We start from the raw sequence: 15,686 nt of genomic DNA on the forward strand, positions 1-15,686 counted from the left end.
AGATAAACATCCTGGAATATATTTTCATCATGACTCTGCACCTTATCATAACTCAGTACCGCAGTACAGCACCATGAGTCAGCACTTTGTCGATTATTTAGTTTGTGGACGACTACTCTTAATTTTGTATTTTTTTATTTATCTTGTTTGAAAAACAGCGTGGAATGAGTGGAAGTGTTTTCATACTTCACCCTGATCCTGCGCGATGACCGCAGCAGACCAGGATAAAAGATAGGGCATTGCTGCACTGGCACATTCAGGTGGAGGGGTATCAAGTTTCCTTTCAGCCTTTCTCATTTCTTTTCTCCCAGTCTCTCACTTGCTCTTCTCACGATACTTGAGACAGCAACGTTTTGTTGTTCACGTCCCCATTTCATAGGTCACATGAATTGCCCCTGTTTGTGCGCCGTGTCCTTATTCATGCTTGATTATCAAGGATCAAACTGTAGAAAAAGAGGGAACTAAACCTCCGGCCAGATGCCACGTGATGATAAATGCTAATGTTTACAGCTGAGGTGGTGCTGAATTTGCCATGTTCTCTGCCTTGGTTTAACGTGTCAGTGTTAAAGACATTTAGATTCAGCTGAGGTTTTCTGGACATATCATAACATATTTCTTCCAATTTCTTTTAAAAAATGAATAAAACCTCATCTCCAAATTAAGTCAGTTACAACTACAAAAACATAAGGGCAAAGTAAACACTCTTGGGCTCAGTGAATATAAAAAAAACCCCACTTAGTGCAATTTTAAAATGCCAAAGGAAGCCTTATCCTTATCACAAGGCTGACCGAGATCCATAAAAAAACCCTCTCCAACAAATATTTACTAACTTAAGTGCTGCCTAATAAAAGTCTTATATAAGACTTATAACAACAAGCCAAGGACACCGGTGTTATTGAACCTGTTCGAAGAACAGTACAACTTTACTGACGCACAGATGTACGACAAAATGCTACATCCACCCACCAAATTTCGGTCTTCTTTGAAGACTTTCTCTACTTTCTTTATGCGGTCAGAGCGTAGTGAGTCAGTTAAAAACTCCAACCTTCACATTTAACTAAAGTTGAACTAATAACTCTCACCCATACATGTGTTATCATAGCATTGCTGTTGTTTTTGCTCTGAAATATGTGCATTTAGAAGTCAGACACTTCAGTTTTAATATATTAAATAACAGCAGAAACTCATCTTCACAGCGTGTGCATTGTGTGTTATTATAGATGGGGCCTTCTCAGCTCTTGTGCGCTAGCTGGCTTAGCCATTGAAGTTGTCCTTTCTCACAGGGTAATGCACTTTTCACAGAATCACGGTGATTCCTTCAATCATTCACACAGTCAGGGCGAACAGGGCCTAAGCTTTAGATAACAAACTTGGCTTGTAGAGCACAGCTTCCTGCCAGTCTGAGATCTGGTCCTGTGGGCATTATTTGGTGTTGAGGTGTTTTTCCCACAAATTTCAGCCAGTGGGAGTCTTTAAAAAAAGCACCTGAATTGTAGTTTGACTGTAAGCTATCCTCAGTATGTCCTGAACACTGACACATAAATTATAAACAATCGGACTGTAGGCCACTGTGGCCCAGACAATGAGTCTGTCTCTTATTACATCTTTGTGCACACCTAGCCAATGATTGGAAGTCAGGATACTAACATTTCATGGATGTTTTAAGCCTTTATTTTCATCTGAAAGTTGCTTTCTTACTCAACGCTGTATTACTCACTTTCATTCTTAACTACTGTCAACACATTTCCAAGAAAAACACACGGCCCGTTGCTTCACAGTCATTCACTCATCACTACAACTGGGTGAGAAACAGTTTCCAAAGAACATACTGCTCCTCAGTGGCCATTCTTTGCCATCCAGACATGCCAGATGTCAGATTAATGTTATTACTGCACTTGTCGTTCCACGTGCGTTACCCTTTCATGATCTAAGAGGTTTCTTCTTCGTTGATTTGTGACTTGGGGAGAAAGCAAATAAAGCCGCAGAGGAGGGAGGGCACGTCAAAGCCCCAGTGGCTTCCTCCACAGCTGTAGAGACGAACCCTGTACCTCTCCTCCGCTAATGTGCCCTAGTTCAACTGCTGTTCAAATGAAAAGAGGTAATCTGGGAAGGGATTAAAGCTGACAGATATTCCAGTGGATCTGCATCATTTTTAAATGTGCCACACCCTTATTTAAGAGCCCCAATACAAAGTAAATGTAAATAGTTGTATTCACTGAAAGTTGGAGACTTAAAACTGTATCATCACATGTGGTTGCCAATTTCAGCCCTCAATGGAAGTGTTGTGATGTCACTGCATGATGCAATATATGTTGCTTGTTTCAATCTAGTGAACACCACACATCATAAAAGCATCTCATTATATAATATGAAAGTACTGTTAATATCTACAGACTTTCTCTGTGCTGTAACTGATGTTAAATTAACCAACTTTCCCTTTTTTAAAAGGTAAAAGGTCTAAAACGTCTCCTTACAGAAACACTTGTTTTTTTCCCAATCATCCAGCCAGAGGCTCATTCATGAGGCCCTTACCATATTCTTTCTTTCTTTTATTAATGTCATGGAACATGTCCCTGTTAAAACATGCCAAAATCTACGTCAATATAAAAAAGCAAGAACATTTTCTTTGTTGATGTGTGACTTGATGAATGCAGTAGCAGGCTCCACACCCTGTACCTCTCGTCAACTCATGTGATCTAGTTGTTTAACTGATGAAAGGTAGTAATCTAGGAAGAGATTAGAGCTGGCAAATATTCCTGTAGCACTGCATCATTTTGAGTGTACCACACCTTTAATTAAGAAACCCATTATAAAGTTAATTTCGACCTTTTTTTATTTATTTGATAAAAGTTGGACACTTTTCAAAGACTTTTCAACGTCTTTTGCACGTGGTTGTAACTTTCAGTTCAGGTGGTTAGGGGAAATTTTTATGCTGTCTTGCTTTTAACAATGCGTGACGCAACGATCGCCTCTTGTTTCAGGGTAGTGAAGATATCAAGCATAAAAGGCGTTGCTGTTACATCAGCGACATTTTTTTTAATACGTTTCCGTCCAAAAACGCTGTTTTTTTTATAATAAATGTTGCAGCCTTGGTTAGACACGCCCAGATTACTAAGAGGTGGGCGTGGAATGCTTCCCGGTAGATAAGAACCCACGCGGTCCTCAAGCGACATTCACTAATCGCAGGAGGAAATTTGTATGCAGTTGCCTTAATTTTAGAAAGGTCTCCTGCCACGTTGCTGCTAGTTTTCAGACACGTTTTCCTTCGTTAAGTTTTAGGGGAAGTTTAAACGCGCGTCATGGCCTCGACGGTAGACATGATAGAGAGCAGCAAGGAATCCAACGGTGAGGCTCACCTCGACGAGCCCATGCCCAACGGGCTGGACAGCCCCAAGAAGAGCACCCCGGAGACGTTGTCTCAGCGCGTGCTGAGGATCGTCAAGGCCAACCTGCTGGTGATTCTCACCGTGGCCGGGGTTATCGTTGGTGTTTTTATTGGACTTGGTGTGCGTAATGTAACACTAACGAGAACCCAGGTGATTTACATCGGCTTCCCAGGTGAGATTCTCATCCGGTTGCTGAAGATGATCATCATTCCTCTGGTGGTCTGCAGCCTGGTGTCCGGAGCGGCCAGCATCGACCCCAAAGCCCTGGGCAAACTCGGCGGCTTGGCTATGCTCTTTTTCCTGATCACCACCTTGATTGCGTCCTCGATTGGGGTCGTGATGGCTTTCATCATATCGCCGGGGTCTGTGTCCGTCAGCAAGCCGGCCTACTTGGAAGAAGACGTGCCTGCGCATAAAGAAATTATAGACTCCTTCTTAGATTTGATAAGGTAAGCGAAACCTTAACTCTTGCTCACACACAGTCGGTCTACATACTCTCAAAAAAGTCGTTAAACCTTCACATGTAATTAGTCCTGTATGTAATGACGCGCGTAGGACGCTCCAAAGATCTAATAATAGTAGCCAAGTTACACAGAGTAACCTGTTGTACGTGTAGCAGTACTTGTAAGAACCAGATCGGGCACATGTCTTCTTAGTTGTCCACTACAGCCGGACAATGCAGTGCTGTAATGCCAACAAACGGTTGCATCAGCTGTGTCCTCGCTGAGGGTTAACTCCCCGGCACAGTCCTGTTGTCCCTTCTTGGGCGCTTTATAAAAAAATGAAAAGATTTTATTTTGTGTTAGTGTTTTGGGTTTTTTTTGTTTTTTTTCCAGGACCACTAAACCCATACACTGACTTATTTGGTAATATTCCACGTCTTGTCCAGTGTGACGTTTTCACGTGGAATCAGAAGACGTGCGTGAAACTTGTCCCTAATCGCAACTGTGGTTCAAACACTTCCTGCTGGGGGCTCACTTGTACTGCTGCTACACGTGTTTTATCTTTAGTCTGACTCGCTTTACGCTTACGCTCACAGGTTTTCTGTTCGCAACTTTTGTCAAAGTTTACTTTGAAACACATAACACGGAACATGGCGCAATGCCGTTTAAACTTGTTGAACTTGTTAAGTAAAAATGACTTCCGTCTGTAGGTGCCCATGCGCCCCCACCCGCCCGATATTTTTATTTTTTAAATCAATGCGTCATGTTCACAGGGCATTCATGAAGCATGTGTCACCTCTATGGTGTGGGAGAGGGGACACCCGGAAGCATCTATGACCATTGTACACAAACAACTGCGTCAGAAGGAAATGTTCCACGTCATCTAAATAACTATTACATGTTCCTATTGATGTTGGTCCACTGTGCACGCTTCCCCTGTACCTGCTGTGTTTTGGTCTAACACTAATTGGGGGGTGAGGGCTTTTCTTACATGTCAACAGCAATTCAGTGAAGCTTAGTTTTTCTATTTTTTGGAATTTTTTTTTTTTTATTCTAAAGACATAACTACACAGCATGATGCAACAGCATAGTCTGAAATAAAGTACAGTGTCAGTGTTTCCCACCACAGAGGTTAAAAACATGTTTAGAGTGTAAACAAGAAGACTTTGGGTTTACTGTTTGGATCTGTAATCTGAACCACGAATCACGTTAAGCTTATTTGGTTTGCCTCAAGTAGACGAGATGGAACACAGACAGTCTTAAAACACCTCTAAGAGTCTGTTTACATCCAGTCTTAATAATGCTTGCAACTATTGCATCATTATTCCTGGTTAGTTTGACTGGTCTGTTCATGGTTTGCTCAGTCTGGCGCTCGGTGAATCACGGACTTGTGCGCTATGAAAACCAGAATATTCCACTCGCCACCCACCCCTTGCATCGTGACTTACCCTTGGCAACACATCCATAAAACAGTCCTTGTGCCCTGATGGAGATTAACATTTTTACCTGACGTTAATTGGCACGTTACATAACGTGGGGTGGGAGGCAAAGACAAGAGATGATAAATATGAAACAAGGGTAATGTTTGTCTTGTATTGGACACATGCCACCGTTCCACATGCACGCACATTATCCCAATAGAAGACCCGTGCCTCTCATTAGCGTGAGCCTGGTCAGCCGGTGTCCTGGTTACCTTTGACAACAAAGGCAGCGTGGAACTTACTGGGTGGAACTGACTGAAGAGCTGCTCATTAAAGTGCAATAATGGCCTGGTCATTGTTTGCAGACGCACACTCATACGAAACAGAGCAGGGGAAAAAAAGACAACACACCACCCACACACCACTCCTACACATCCTTGTTGACATATCTTATCAGTTGCATTTTTTTTTTTTTCCCTTTTGATCTACAAAACCTGTGGGTGATTCCGCGAAGCTAGAACATGTTTTTGTTTTTTCTTAGTAAACTTAGTTATATGAAGATCTTCTATCTTTGTCATCCTGTCCTTAGCTGTCAGGAGCTCAACAGGCCTTTGAGATGCTGGGATTCATTCCCATTCTTTAGAACCATAATCTATTTTTCAGCTTAAGTGTTTCATCCGTTTGTCCACCTTATTAAGTGCCCGAAGTTTCTGTTGTTGGGTTTGATACTAAACGTGTACCATTTTCCCAAAGCAGCTGAGGGATGGTGTAACAGGATGGTGTCAAGACGTCAGAAGATCTGAGCACAAACAATTGTCCGTTTGACATAGGAGACCCACCCGCCTAATAGGCATGTGATGGCCCATTGTTTTCATACCAACATTCCAGTTAAACAATAAAATCAAGTTTATTTACATTCAAGTCGCAAGTTCACCTCAGAGTGAACAGTTTCGAAGGAGCATGGCATCCACATGTAGACTTGAGTAGGATAAGGCTGAAAAAACGAAACATTGTGTTCTTGTTTGTTTTAAATTTAATTAGCGCTGCGGTTTGTACCTGTGCCAAGAATAAGTAAACACAGCGGAGAACAAGGAAGTGGAAGTGTACGAGTGAGCCACGCTTGTACTCGGGATTGCCATCTCTGTGCAAATGTAGTGTACGTGTACCTATAGTCAGGAGTCCTGCCTCCCATTAATACTATACAAGGATGTGATGGCATGTGAATTCTAACAATGCTTGAAGTCTGGATTCTCTTTAGATTCTACACACAGATTATTATGCTGATCACTTTTGTGCTGATGAAACATTAAATATTTAAGCCTCTTTCCTCTCGTCATCTTACTACACTCAGACTATGCCAATCCATTTGAATATCCAAATGGTGTGAAAGCTTAGCAGCCGTTTAGTCCCCTTTCACGGCTGTTTGTGACGCAGCCGGTTTTCTAGTTCTGCCACGTCATGCAGTCACATGATCCTTAAGCTTGAAGCATTGCAGCGCCAGTGGAAGTGACTGAATGACGGGAAAGCGGTTGAGGAGTTAATGCCTTATTACTCTAGATCTGTTGCAGACAGCTGAGCACAGGGGTAACGGGTGCACTTTGGGTTTTTCGTGTGTTCTTGGGAAATTTAATACACAGCTGTACCTACTCTGTGGAAGCCAGTGTGTATGCATGCACTCGTTAGCAGGTGATGGATAAGGTCACGGCAACACGGGGGGGGGGGGGGGGGGACGACCGAGATTAACAGTTAAATTCTCTGAGCTGTTTTTTACATGGCGAGCCTTGGACTCCTCTCTGTTTGAGCTGTCACTGATCATTTGAAGAGATAGCATTTGTGCTTTCTATGTCACAGGATCAGTAGCAGTATTGCTCTATAGTTAGCTGAAACTCAGTAATGAGTCACAGCAGGTCAGCCTGTAGTTTTTAAATTAAATTTCCAAGCAGCACATGTGACATTACTCAGTGTTACTATTCTGTGCTTTTTAAAAAATAAGTAAAATGTATTTTGAGAACAAACCCAAACAACCAAACCTGTTTTCTGCACTTTAGTTCCCAAACCTGTCATTTCTCTGCTCTCTATCACAGCTAGTAATCCATTTCACACTGAGCACAAGAATTTGAATGTGTTGTATTTTTTTTTTTATCCACAGAAACATCTTTCCCTCCAACCTTGTGTCTGCTGCTTTTCAGTCTGTAAGTGTTGGATTTGAATTTTTTGGGTTGTTGTGGGTTTTTTTTTTTTTTTTTTTTTTTTTTTTAAACATAGTCATTCCACTGAATTGTGTAACAGAACTATGACGATAAGCTGATTGTGTGCTAATTAGTCTACTAAACTAGCAATTTCTTGCCTCCTGTACAGTATGCGACCTCCTATAAGCTGATGAAAAAGAATGGCACAGATGGAATCACCAATTTCACGGTGGAGAATGTGAGCAGAGTGACTGGCTGGAAAATGAACTATAAATACACTCAAACTACCTGACTGTATTTTTAAACTGAGGGCTGAATAAATGTGTTTTCTTACTCAGTGTTTTGTTTTTAACATGTGTGCTTTTCAGGTGCCTTTTGGAACAGACCAGGATGGCATGAATATTCTTGGTCTCGTAGTGTTTGCCATCGTGTTTGGGGTGGCTTTGCGGAAGCTGGGAGAGGAAGGAGAGATCCTGATCAAGTTCTTTAACGCCTTCAATGAGGCCACCATGGTGCTGGTGTCCTGGATCATGTGGTAAGGACACCTGGATGCTTTTTGGGTTGGGGAAGGAATAAAAGAACAAAATGTTCACGTGTGAAGAGCAAAATATTCAACTACAGCAAAGTGTTTTTTAAAGAGGACCAAGCTGCTGTTTTGAACCTGCTATTTGAATGAATAGAAGCGTCTGCATCCTGCCACTACTGTGCATGTGCAGTTGCATAACATTGTGGCTTTATTAAAGGCTTGATTCGCAGTGTCGACAAGATCCCCGTCTCTCCTAACATTAGAGCACTCAACAATATCTTTGCTAATTATTTTTATGGATGCAGTACACCAAGACAAAATATTAAAGTTTTGCTACATTTCTGGCTTGAGTTGTGTATTTAATGGACAGATATGAGAGGAATATTGTTGTTGTTTTGTTTTTGTTTTTTTATCTTTAAGTGTGCTCTGTATCAGAAACTTAAACTACATCACTGTCTCGTCTCTTCCCTTGCAGGTATGCCCCAATCGGTATCATGTTCCTTGTAGCTGGGAAGATTGTGGAAATGGAAGATGTTGCAAGCCTGTTTGCCAGTTTGGGAAAATATATAGCCTGCTGCCTCATTGGACATGCTATCCATGGAGCACTTGTGTTGCCAGGCATCTACTTTATCATTACAAGGAAGAACCCTTACACCTTCCTCTGGGGGATATTCACGGCTCTAGCCACAGCCTTTGGAACAAGCTCCAGGTAATAAACGTGACTCTCAGGTTGTTAAATACTGAATGACTTAGATTTCTGTCTTCTAAAGCAACAGTGTATCTCTACATCCTTTCTCCACGCTCACGGCCATCATTTCTTGCTTCTTAGCTCTGCCGCGCTGCCTCTCATGATAAAGTGCGTGGAGGAAAAGAACGGCGTATCCAAGCACATCAGCCGCTTCATCCTGCCCATTGGAGCGACGGTCAACATGGACGGTGCGGCTCTCTTTCAGTGCGTGGCCGCAGTTTTCATTGCACAGCTGAACCACGTTTCCCTTAACTTCATCCAAGTCATTACCATCCTGTAAGTCCCAAAGCCACCAAAACACACCTTTAGTTAGACAGTGACATGTAATACTAAATCAATTGTACCACTGGCTTACTTATCAAACAGTTACCTAATAATAGAGGCGATTTCACAGTGTCTTTTATAATCATGACAATAGATTTGTGTCTAACTGCTACTGTCCATGCTTTCTGTACTTTAGTGTTACAGCTACAGCATCCAGCGTTGGAGCAGCGGGAATTCCTTCAGGCGGTGTTCTGACTTTAGCTATTATCCTGGAGGCAATAGGACTCCCCACCAGCGACATCTCTCTTATCCTGGCTGTTGACTGGCTTGTGTGAGTATACAAACTTTGGACGATGTTGACCGTGATGCCCTAGATTTACAATAATGTAGGGCACACAGCTAGCTGTAAATACCCTGAGATTAAAATGGCGTGCCATCTGTTTTGTCTTCCTTCAGTGATCGTACCTGCACGGTGCTCAATGTGGAAGGTGACGCTTTCGGCGCGGGGATCTTGCAGTTCTTTGTGGACAGAGATGCCAAACGAAACGGAGCAGAGCTGAGCGAGGTCCGGCTGGAGGCCGCCCCCGAGAGCTCGCCGCTCATTAGTAAACGAAGCGATGCTCAGAAATCAGGGTCTGGTGAAAAAGAGTCAAGTATGTAATGTGACTGATGACATTTTCAAGGACTCCTGGCTCAGTTCTGATACTTGTTTGATATTGTGGGGGGAGAAAAAGAAAACTGAGCATCAAGCCCCTCATTTCCGTTGTCTGCTCTGAAGAAAAGAGTATAGAGAGAGACTAGACAATGTCTCTGACTTCAACACTTTTCTGGAGGGGTAGCTGAAAACACACATGGGGCGCATTTAGCGACCTTTTCAAGATTTTTTTTTTTTTTTTAATTTTTCATTGTGGGTGAGATTGTATTGTACACTAGACTGGCTGCTTTAACTCCAGTCTGATGTTGCACTCGAGTGTGTGTGTGTGTGTGTGTGTGTGTGTGTGTGTGTGTGTGTGTGTGTGTGTGTTACTAGAGAGTAAAAAATCTGATTGGTGAGTAAGTTTGTCATGTGACCAGTGCATCCACCCACAAAAGCTGGACCAATGAACTTCAACACGTAATAGGCGGAGCTTAAGTTACATGAATGCACTGGTCTGTCACTAACGTTTTGCCCCATTTCATTTGTATTATTGAACCTGCGTCTTAGTAAATTACCGGCAAACACTCCACGGGACAACGGAGAAAGCCTCTGACTTTATAAGTAGAGGACCTCCATACTGTTCACTGCACCCACTGTGTAATTATTGGAAGTTGTCAACTTTAAACATGTTTTGGCTACTTTCATGCAGAATTCATCCAGTGATGTTTTAAACTGCAAGTACTTCGTATTTGAGTTTAAGTGCATTCGCATCTGTTAGTCTTTTAGTGTGTTTACGGTTATTATGTGAAATGACCTTCTCACAGTGAGGGGATGAAAAGGCAATAAATCTGTCCTAGAGCCTCAGTTCGTCTTCTGAAACACACCAAATGAAAACACGTCCTCAGTAATCACCCAAAGTTCAATGAAGGCCTCTTTGCTCATGGACCTGCAATATGTAATAAAATGGGCGCATGTGGAGAAAAATGCTGCGATCACCAACACATCCTCAGGTTTTGACTTTGGCTACAAGGCTTTCCTCTGCATGCGCCTTAAAATACTCCAGGACCAAAAGTTAAATAGACTCTGCAACAGAATTCTAGTCACACTCTTTGGTCTGCTTTGCTCTTGTGCAGGTACAAGTGGTTTAACACACACTATGCAACAGTGACTGTTTGATGTTATATGTCATATATGAGCAACTAACTTCCTTACACTACAAGGATGTCTCTATTTTATGAGAATGAGAGGTGTACACACCTAAATAACTTTGGTAAAGGGAGAATCTCATAATCTGTCTTGGCTATCATGGGTGTAAATGTGGAGTAATAGCCGGGTGGCCTCCACCCAACCAAGAATTTCTGGTAGGCATTTGTAAATTTATTTCTTTAAGCTCCAAAGACATTTGTAGTATTTAATTTTGTAAATGCTAGTAATTCCAAACTTTATTTTTCCAGATTCAACTTTTGGCAAGTTGTTGGATTTGGATATTTTTATTTATCAGTCTCTTCTATTTGGTGTGAGCTACAGTTTTAAATATATCTTATGAGATGCTTCTTTAAAAAAAAAGTTTATATCAGTGGGGTAGACTTTAAGGCTCTGGAGAGAAGTTGTTAGATCATCGATACTAAAGAGATACTGTCTGGGGTTGGGGTATGGTGATGTATCCAAGAGAGCAATGCAAGTCCGGCTGGCCGGGAACTGAACCTCTTCCCTAATAAACGCTTGGCTATTGAAGTACCCAGACACTTTTTAAATGGATGAAAGTAATATAGCACAATAGTATATCTTTTGCATCCATATCAATTGTTAATTAACATCTTATATAGACATGAGTTGGGCAAATACTGTTAAATCCAAAACCAGATATTTTTTAAGCCTGCTTTCTTAGCCTTCTCATTACATTAGCTTTACAGAATTTCACATGACAATCATTTAACTGCAACCTTGAGGTCTTAGCATTTCTTATGTCATAAGAAAATTCTTTATTTTTTTTTCTGTTCCTTTTGTGGTGCAAGATTACTTCCTGAACTCTTCCATTATGTGGCTTGATCATGGTTTTGTTTGTTTAAAGTGGACTATGGTTGTAAAATAACTTATTGTCTGAATGTACTGTCAGCAACCTTTCAGCAATAAATGTTTTTTTTATACATATAAATAAGAGGATGTGGCTTTTTGTGGACAAACCCTGTTTTTAACTCTTACTGCAGAGACTAATCAGAAGCACACAGTAATACAAATCAGAAAAGACACAAAATACTTTGTCTTTATGTTTAGAGACTGTAAAGCAATGCAGCCTCCCACTGATACATAAGCCTGGGCACATTAACCAGGCCATATATGAATACTAGAAGCAAAAAAACAATATAAACACACCTCTAGGGACACAATATGTAGAGCAACAACATGGGAGAGGCTTGATTGTAATGCTAGTTTGCATGACACGTTGGGTTTGTGATGAACACGTGAGCCGTGTTCCTGTAGAGTTGTATTCCTGCCTACACTCCACCCCTTTGGTCGTCACAACAACAGCACTTGGCGTTAATTAGTTGCGTTGCGCCATCTAGTGGTAACAGCTATTTACAAAATACATGAAACTTATTCTTTTATTGTAGAAGTACATGAAATCATTTGACACCCTAGTACATTAGATACAGGAAAAACTACAGGAATCATGTGGCAACCAGGGGAACTGAGTAGAATACTGAATTTCCTTTTCATAATATTTATAAATATGTAATTATTTACTTGAATTCTAAGGCATGGTAGAGCAATCGTCCATAACAGCATGAATAACACAGGTGTGCTTCTCATTTCATTAGATGGAAGTCTGCTCAGCTGCAGTTACCAGCTGGCTCTACCACAAACTAACATTCACTCATAAACTGAGACGTGCAAAACAAGGCAACAGAGTTCAAAAATCATAAAATACCTGTTAGGCTAAAGCCACTTATTTAACACACATACGTCTGTATAATACCTTAAATCCTGCTTAAGATAAAATACATTTTAGTTTTTAAAAAATCGGTTTTTTTTTTCAATTATCTACCTTTTTTTTTTAAATTTTTTTTATTACAGCAGTAGTAGTTCAATGTTTCTGTACAACACATACACACCACAGCCTTATGTCAGTACACTAGTGTATGGATTTAAACTTTTCAAGTGTGCCTTTCAAACAAAACGCTACCACTCAGGCAAATAAATAACGTGTGTTCAACATTAGACTTTACATCCGAACCACAGGAAGAACAATCTAAGCATGCAATACACAGTCTTCTGATACACATGTGGTGAAGGTAACAGTAAATGCAGTCGTTTTGGCACCATATTAAATCTCTTTTTCACACATGACCTCCAGAAAATGTTGAGATGATTAGATGTGGATGTCACACAGACAAGAGGTACTCGACCATTTACGGTCAGATAAGAATGTCGGACATTTGTGCTCTCACGTGAATCTCAGTTTGGTAATGTCTCAAAGCATTCAGGGCTGCAGTGCACGTGTGTAAAAGGCTTTACTTTCCATTATCTTTCACAGACAATTATTTGAGGCAAGATTTTCTTTGTATGTATGTAAACCTAAATGGGTCTGTAGCCCTCCGGTATGACTCATAATTTGCTTCTGTCCAGTCTCTTTTTTGCAGGGTTGGGATACTGGGGGTTCTCAATCGCCCCCTCTCCAAATTTAAGTTCCAAAAAGGCTCTGTGGTTGTTAGGGCCATAGGCAGTGATGCCAGCAAAAGGCATGGGTACCAGTGGCTGCAGGAAGTGTTCTGGGAACTCGACATCTTGTTTATGTTCAGTCCACGTATCTTTGGTCATGACGCCATTACGTGGATAGAACGGCCACAGGTCAACGTGCAGGTGGTTAGCCTCACTGTACTGGACCCTGTAAAAGTCTCCTTCCACCGCACGCTCCCACACATAGCCATTAGCATCCACCAGAGAGCCCGAGTCCAGGTTCTTTAAATGATCGCAGTTGGGTACATCCTCCAGATAGATACCAAGGTCTACATCATAGTCCCATGGGATGATATCTTGATGGCGTACGGCGCCCAACAGAGTACCTCCCTCTAGCCAGTAGCGCACACCTGAGCGCTCCAAGATATTGACGACATACTTGGTGGTTTCCCTGAGTGCTCGCAGACAGCAGGGAGGTGTCCAGCGGTCCAGATAAAGATAGTCTGGAGTGTCATCCTGCACAGTGCCAAAGCAGCGTGGTGTCTCTTTGCTGCAGCCGTACCACTGTTCCCTCCCATCAGGCAGCAGAAGACGCTTCAGACCGAAGCTCCTCATTAGCTTCCCCGTGGCCTCCTTTAGTCGAGTGTCAGCCTTCCACTGGTTGTGAGCAGAGCTGAAGAGAGGCCGATGGTTTGCAGAGAAACAGGGGCCTTCCAGGAGTTTGACCTTCCAGCCTCTCAAAGAAGTCTGGATGAAGAGTGAAGAGAAGAGAGGCCTTCCAAGAGGGACAGAGAGGTTAAAAAGATCCTCAGTCCGAATGAGTACGACTGCATCTCCCTGTAAAGCTGTACATACACTCCCACTGCTCCCTGATGCAGCTGTTGAATAGATAGCTGTCCACTCTCTGAGGTTCACCCGCAAGTGGAGACACTGCACAGCAGATCGAGCCAATACGGGTGCAGCTACTAACCTCACAGGCCCTCCACCCTCTCCTTCCAACTCTCTAATTAACCTCTCAATAGCCCTTGGTTGCTCCAGCTCCACTCCATCAGGCACTAGCAGCACAAACTCTGTTTGCACATGAAACTCAGGCCTGTGAGCTTGTGGTGGTTGGTCTGGGCTGGGGGAGAGGATAAGAAGCCGAGCACCCTCCGGAAGCACCAGTGGAGGGTACGGTGATGTGTCAGCTACAGCCAGGAATGGAAGCTCTGGCCTCTGGTGAAGGAAGGAATTAGCCACATCCCCAACATAGTTTTCAAAATGTTCAAATTCCCGAAGTAGAACAGTTACACGTGGGCCTCGACTGTGTCCCTCCACTCCAACCACTCCAGGCTCACCTCCAGCTCCTGCAAGTAACCCTCCGAGACCAGAGGCTGGTAGGGCAGCCCTTCTTGTGCCCCTGCCAAGTTCTTTCCTCTTCTCCATCATTTGCTGCTGGGCTCGGGACACATAATAGAGAATGAGGAGGTTGAGGATGATGGCAATAGTTAACAAGCCCTGACAGAAACTGATCCGCATGGCAACTAATATTTCCTTTGCAGTTTATTTCAGGAGAATAACTTAAGTTTGAATCAAGAAATCCAGTGGCTGGTCTCGGACCCCCATTAGTGTAACAGAGAGTCGCATACAACCTGTAAATGACAGAAAAATGTTGTGCTTTGGTTCCAATACCACAGGCTTACGTATAAGTATAATGTATTGATCTGCATATGAACATCACAATTTGCACACAGGATATTTAATTTAAACAAAGTAGTCAGTGAATGACCCAAGCCATAATCACATTCTTGTGGAACTAGGACATGATTGTTCCATGACAGGTTCTAGTTGCATTAGAAATTAATGAAAATAGGATAGTAGCAACTCACCTTCATCTGAATGTATCGGTTTTATTTCATATAAGACAATCGTTTGTAGGGCCATAATATCATTCAGAAGTTAAAAGAGGCTTTACCAACGTTAAGCCAATTATGCCCGTTATGCTCGCTATATGTGGATTTCATGATGATCTTTTTGAGCTGGTAGCGTAGTAGCTACCGAGGTTGAATCGGCAGCAGCAAACACAGATATTAACTTGAGTTTAGCTCATATTTGTACGGCTGTGGAAGAAATAGTCTCCAATATTTTTTGGAAGAAACTCACACCTAATGATCAAAAGAATATATCAAAAGCGCAAGGCTTAACACAATCCCAAACAAGAAACCCAGCTGCACGACTTTAGCATTAAGCTATCACATTGTTGCCCGCAGCAACAGGACAACTTCCGGTTGAAATCCTTCAGAATAAAGCTATTGTAGGGGGTGTCCAAATCTGGACCAATCTATGAATCTATTTAATGAAAGGCACATATTTTACGCAATAACCGCTTCAGAGTTATCCCAGTTACCTGGCGTC

The 15,686-nt window shown here is 42.2% G+C and overlaps 2 protein-coding genes across 2 annotated transcripts; one reads left to right on the top strand and one right to left on the bottom strand.

Moving 5' to 3' along the window:
* The first annotated feature begins 2,830 nt into the window (after window positions 1–2,830).
* Window positions 2,831–10,478, top strand: slc1a5 (solute carrier family 1 member 5). The gene is made up of 8 exons (XM_026192014.2): window positions 2,831–3,835; window positions 7,400–7,442; window positions 7,609–7,677; window positions 7,808–7,974; window positions 8,441–8,674; window positions 8,795–8,989; window positions 9,174–9,308; window positions 9,434–10,478. Exons 1-8 carry the CDS (start codon window positions 3,300–3,302, stop codon window positions 9,636–9,638), a joined length of 1,584 nt encoding a protein of 527 aa, XP_026047799.1. The 5' UTR covers window positions 2,831–3,299; the 3' UTR covers window positions 9,639–10,478.
* A 1,725-nt stretch (window positions 10,479–12,203) lies between these two features.
* fkrp (fukutin related protein) lies at window positions 12,204–15,550 on the bottom strand. The gene is made up of 2 exons (XM_026192013.2): window positions 15,161–15,550; window positions 12,204–14,923 (listed from the first exon to the last, which is right to left on the bottom strand). The coding sequence occupies exon 2, from the start codon at window positions 14,808–14,810 to the stop codon at window positions 13,221–13,223; it is 1,590 nt and encodes a 529-aa protein (XP_026047798.1). The 5' UTR covers window positions 14,811–14,923; window positions 15,161–15,550; the 3' UTR covers window positions 12,204–13,220.
* Window positions 15,551–15,686: the final 136 nt, after the last annotated feature.

The sequence above is a fragment of the Astatotilapia calliptera genome, chromosome 14, assembly GCF_964374335.1.
Source record: "Astatotilapia calliptera chromosome 14, fAstCal68.1, whole genome shotgun sequence".
In the NCBI taxonomy this organism is placed as follows: Eukaryota; Metazoa; Chordata; class Actinopteri; order Cichliformes; family Cichlidae; genus Astatotilapia; species Astatotilapia calliptera.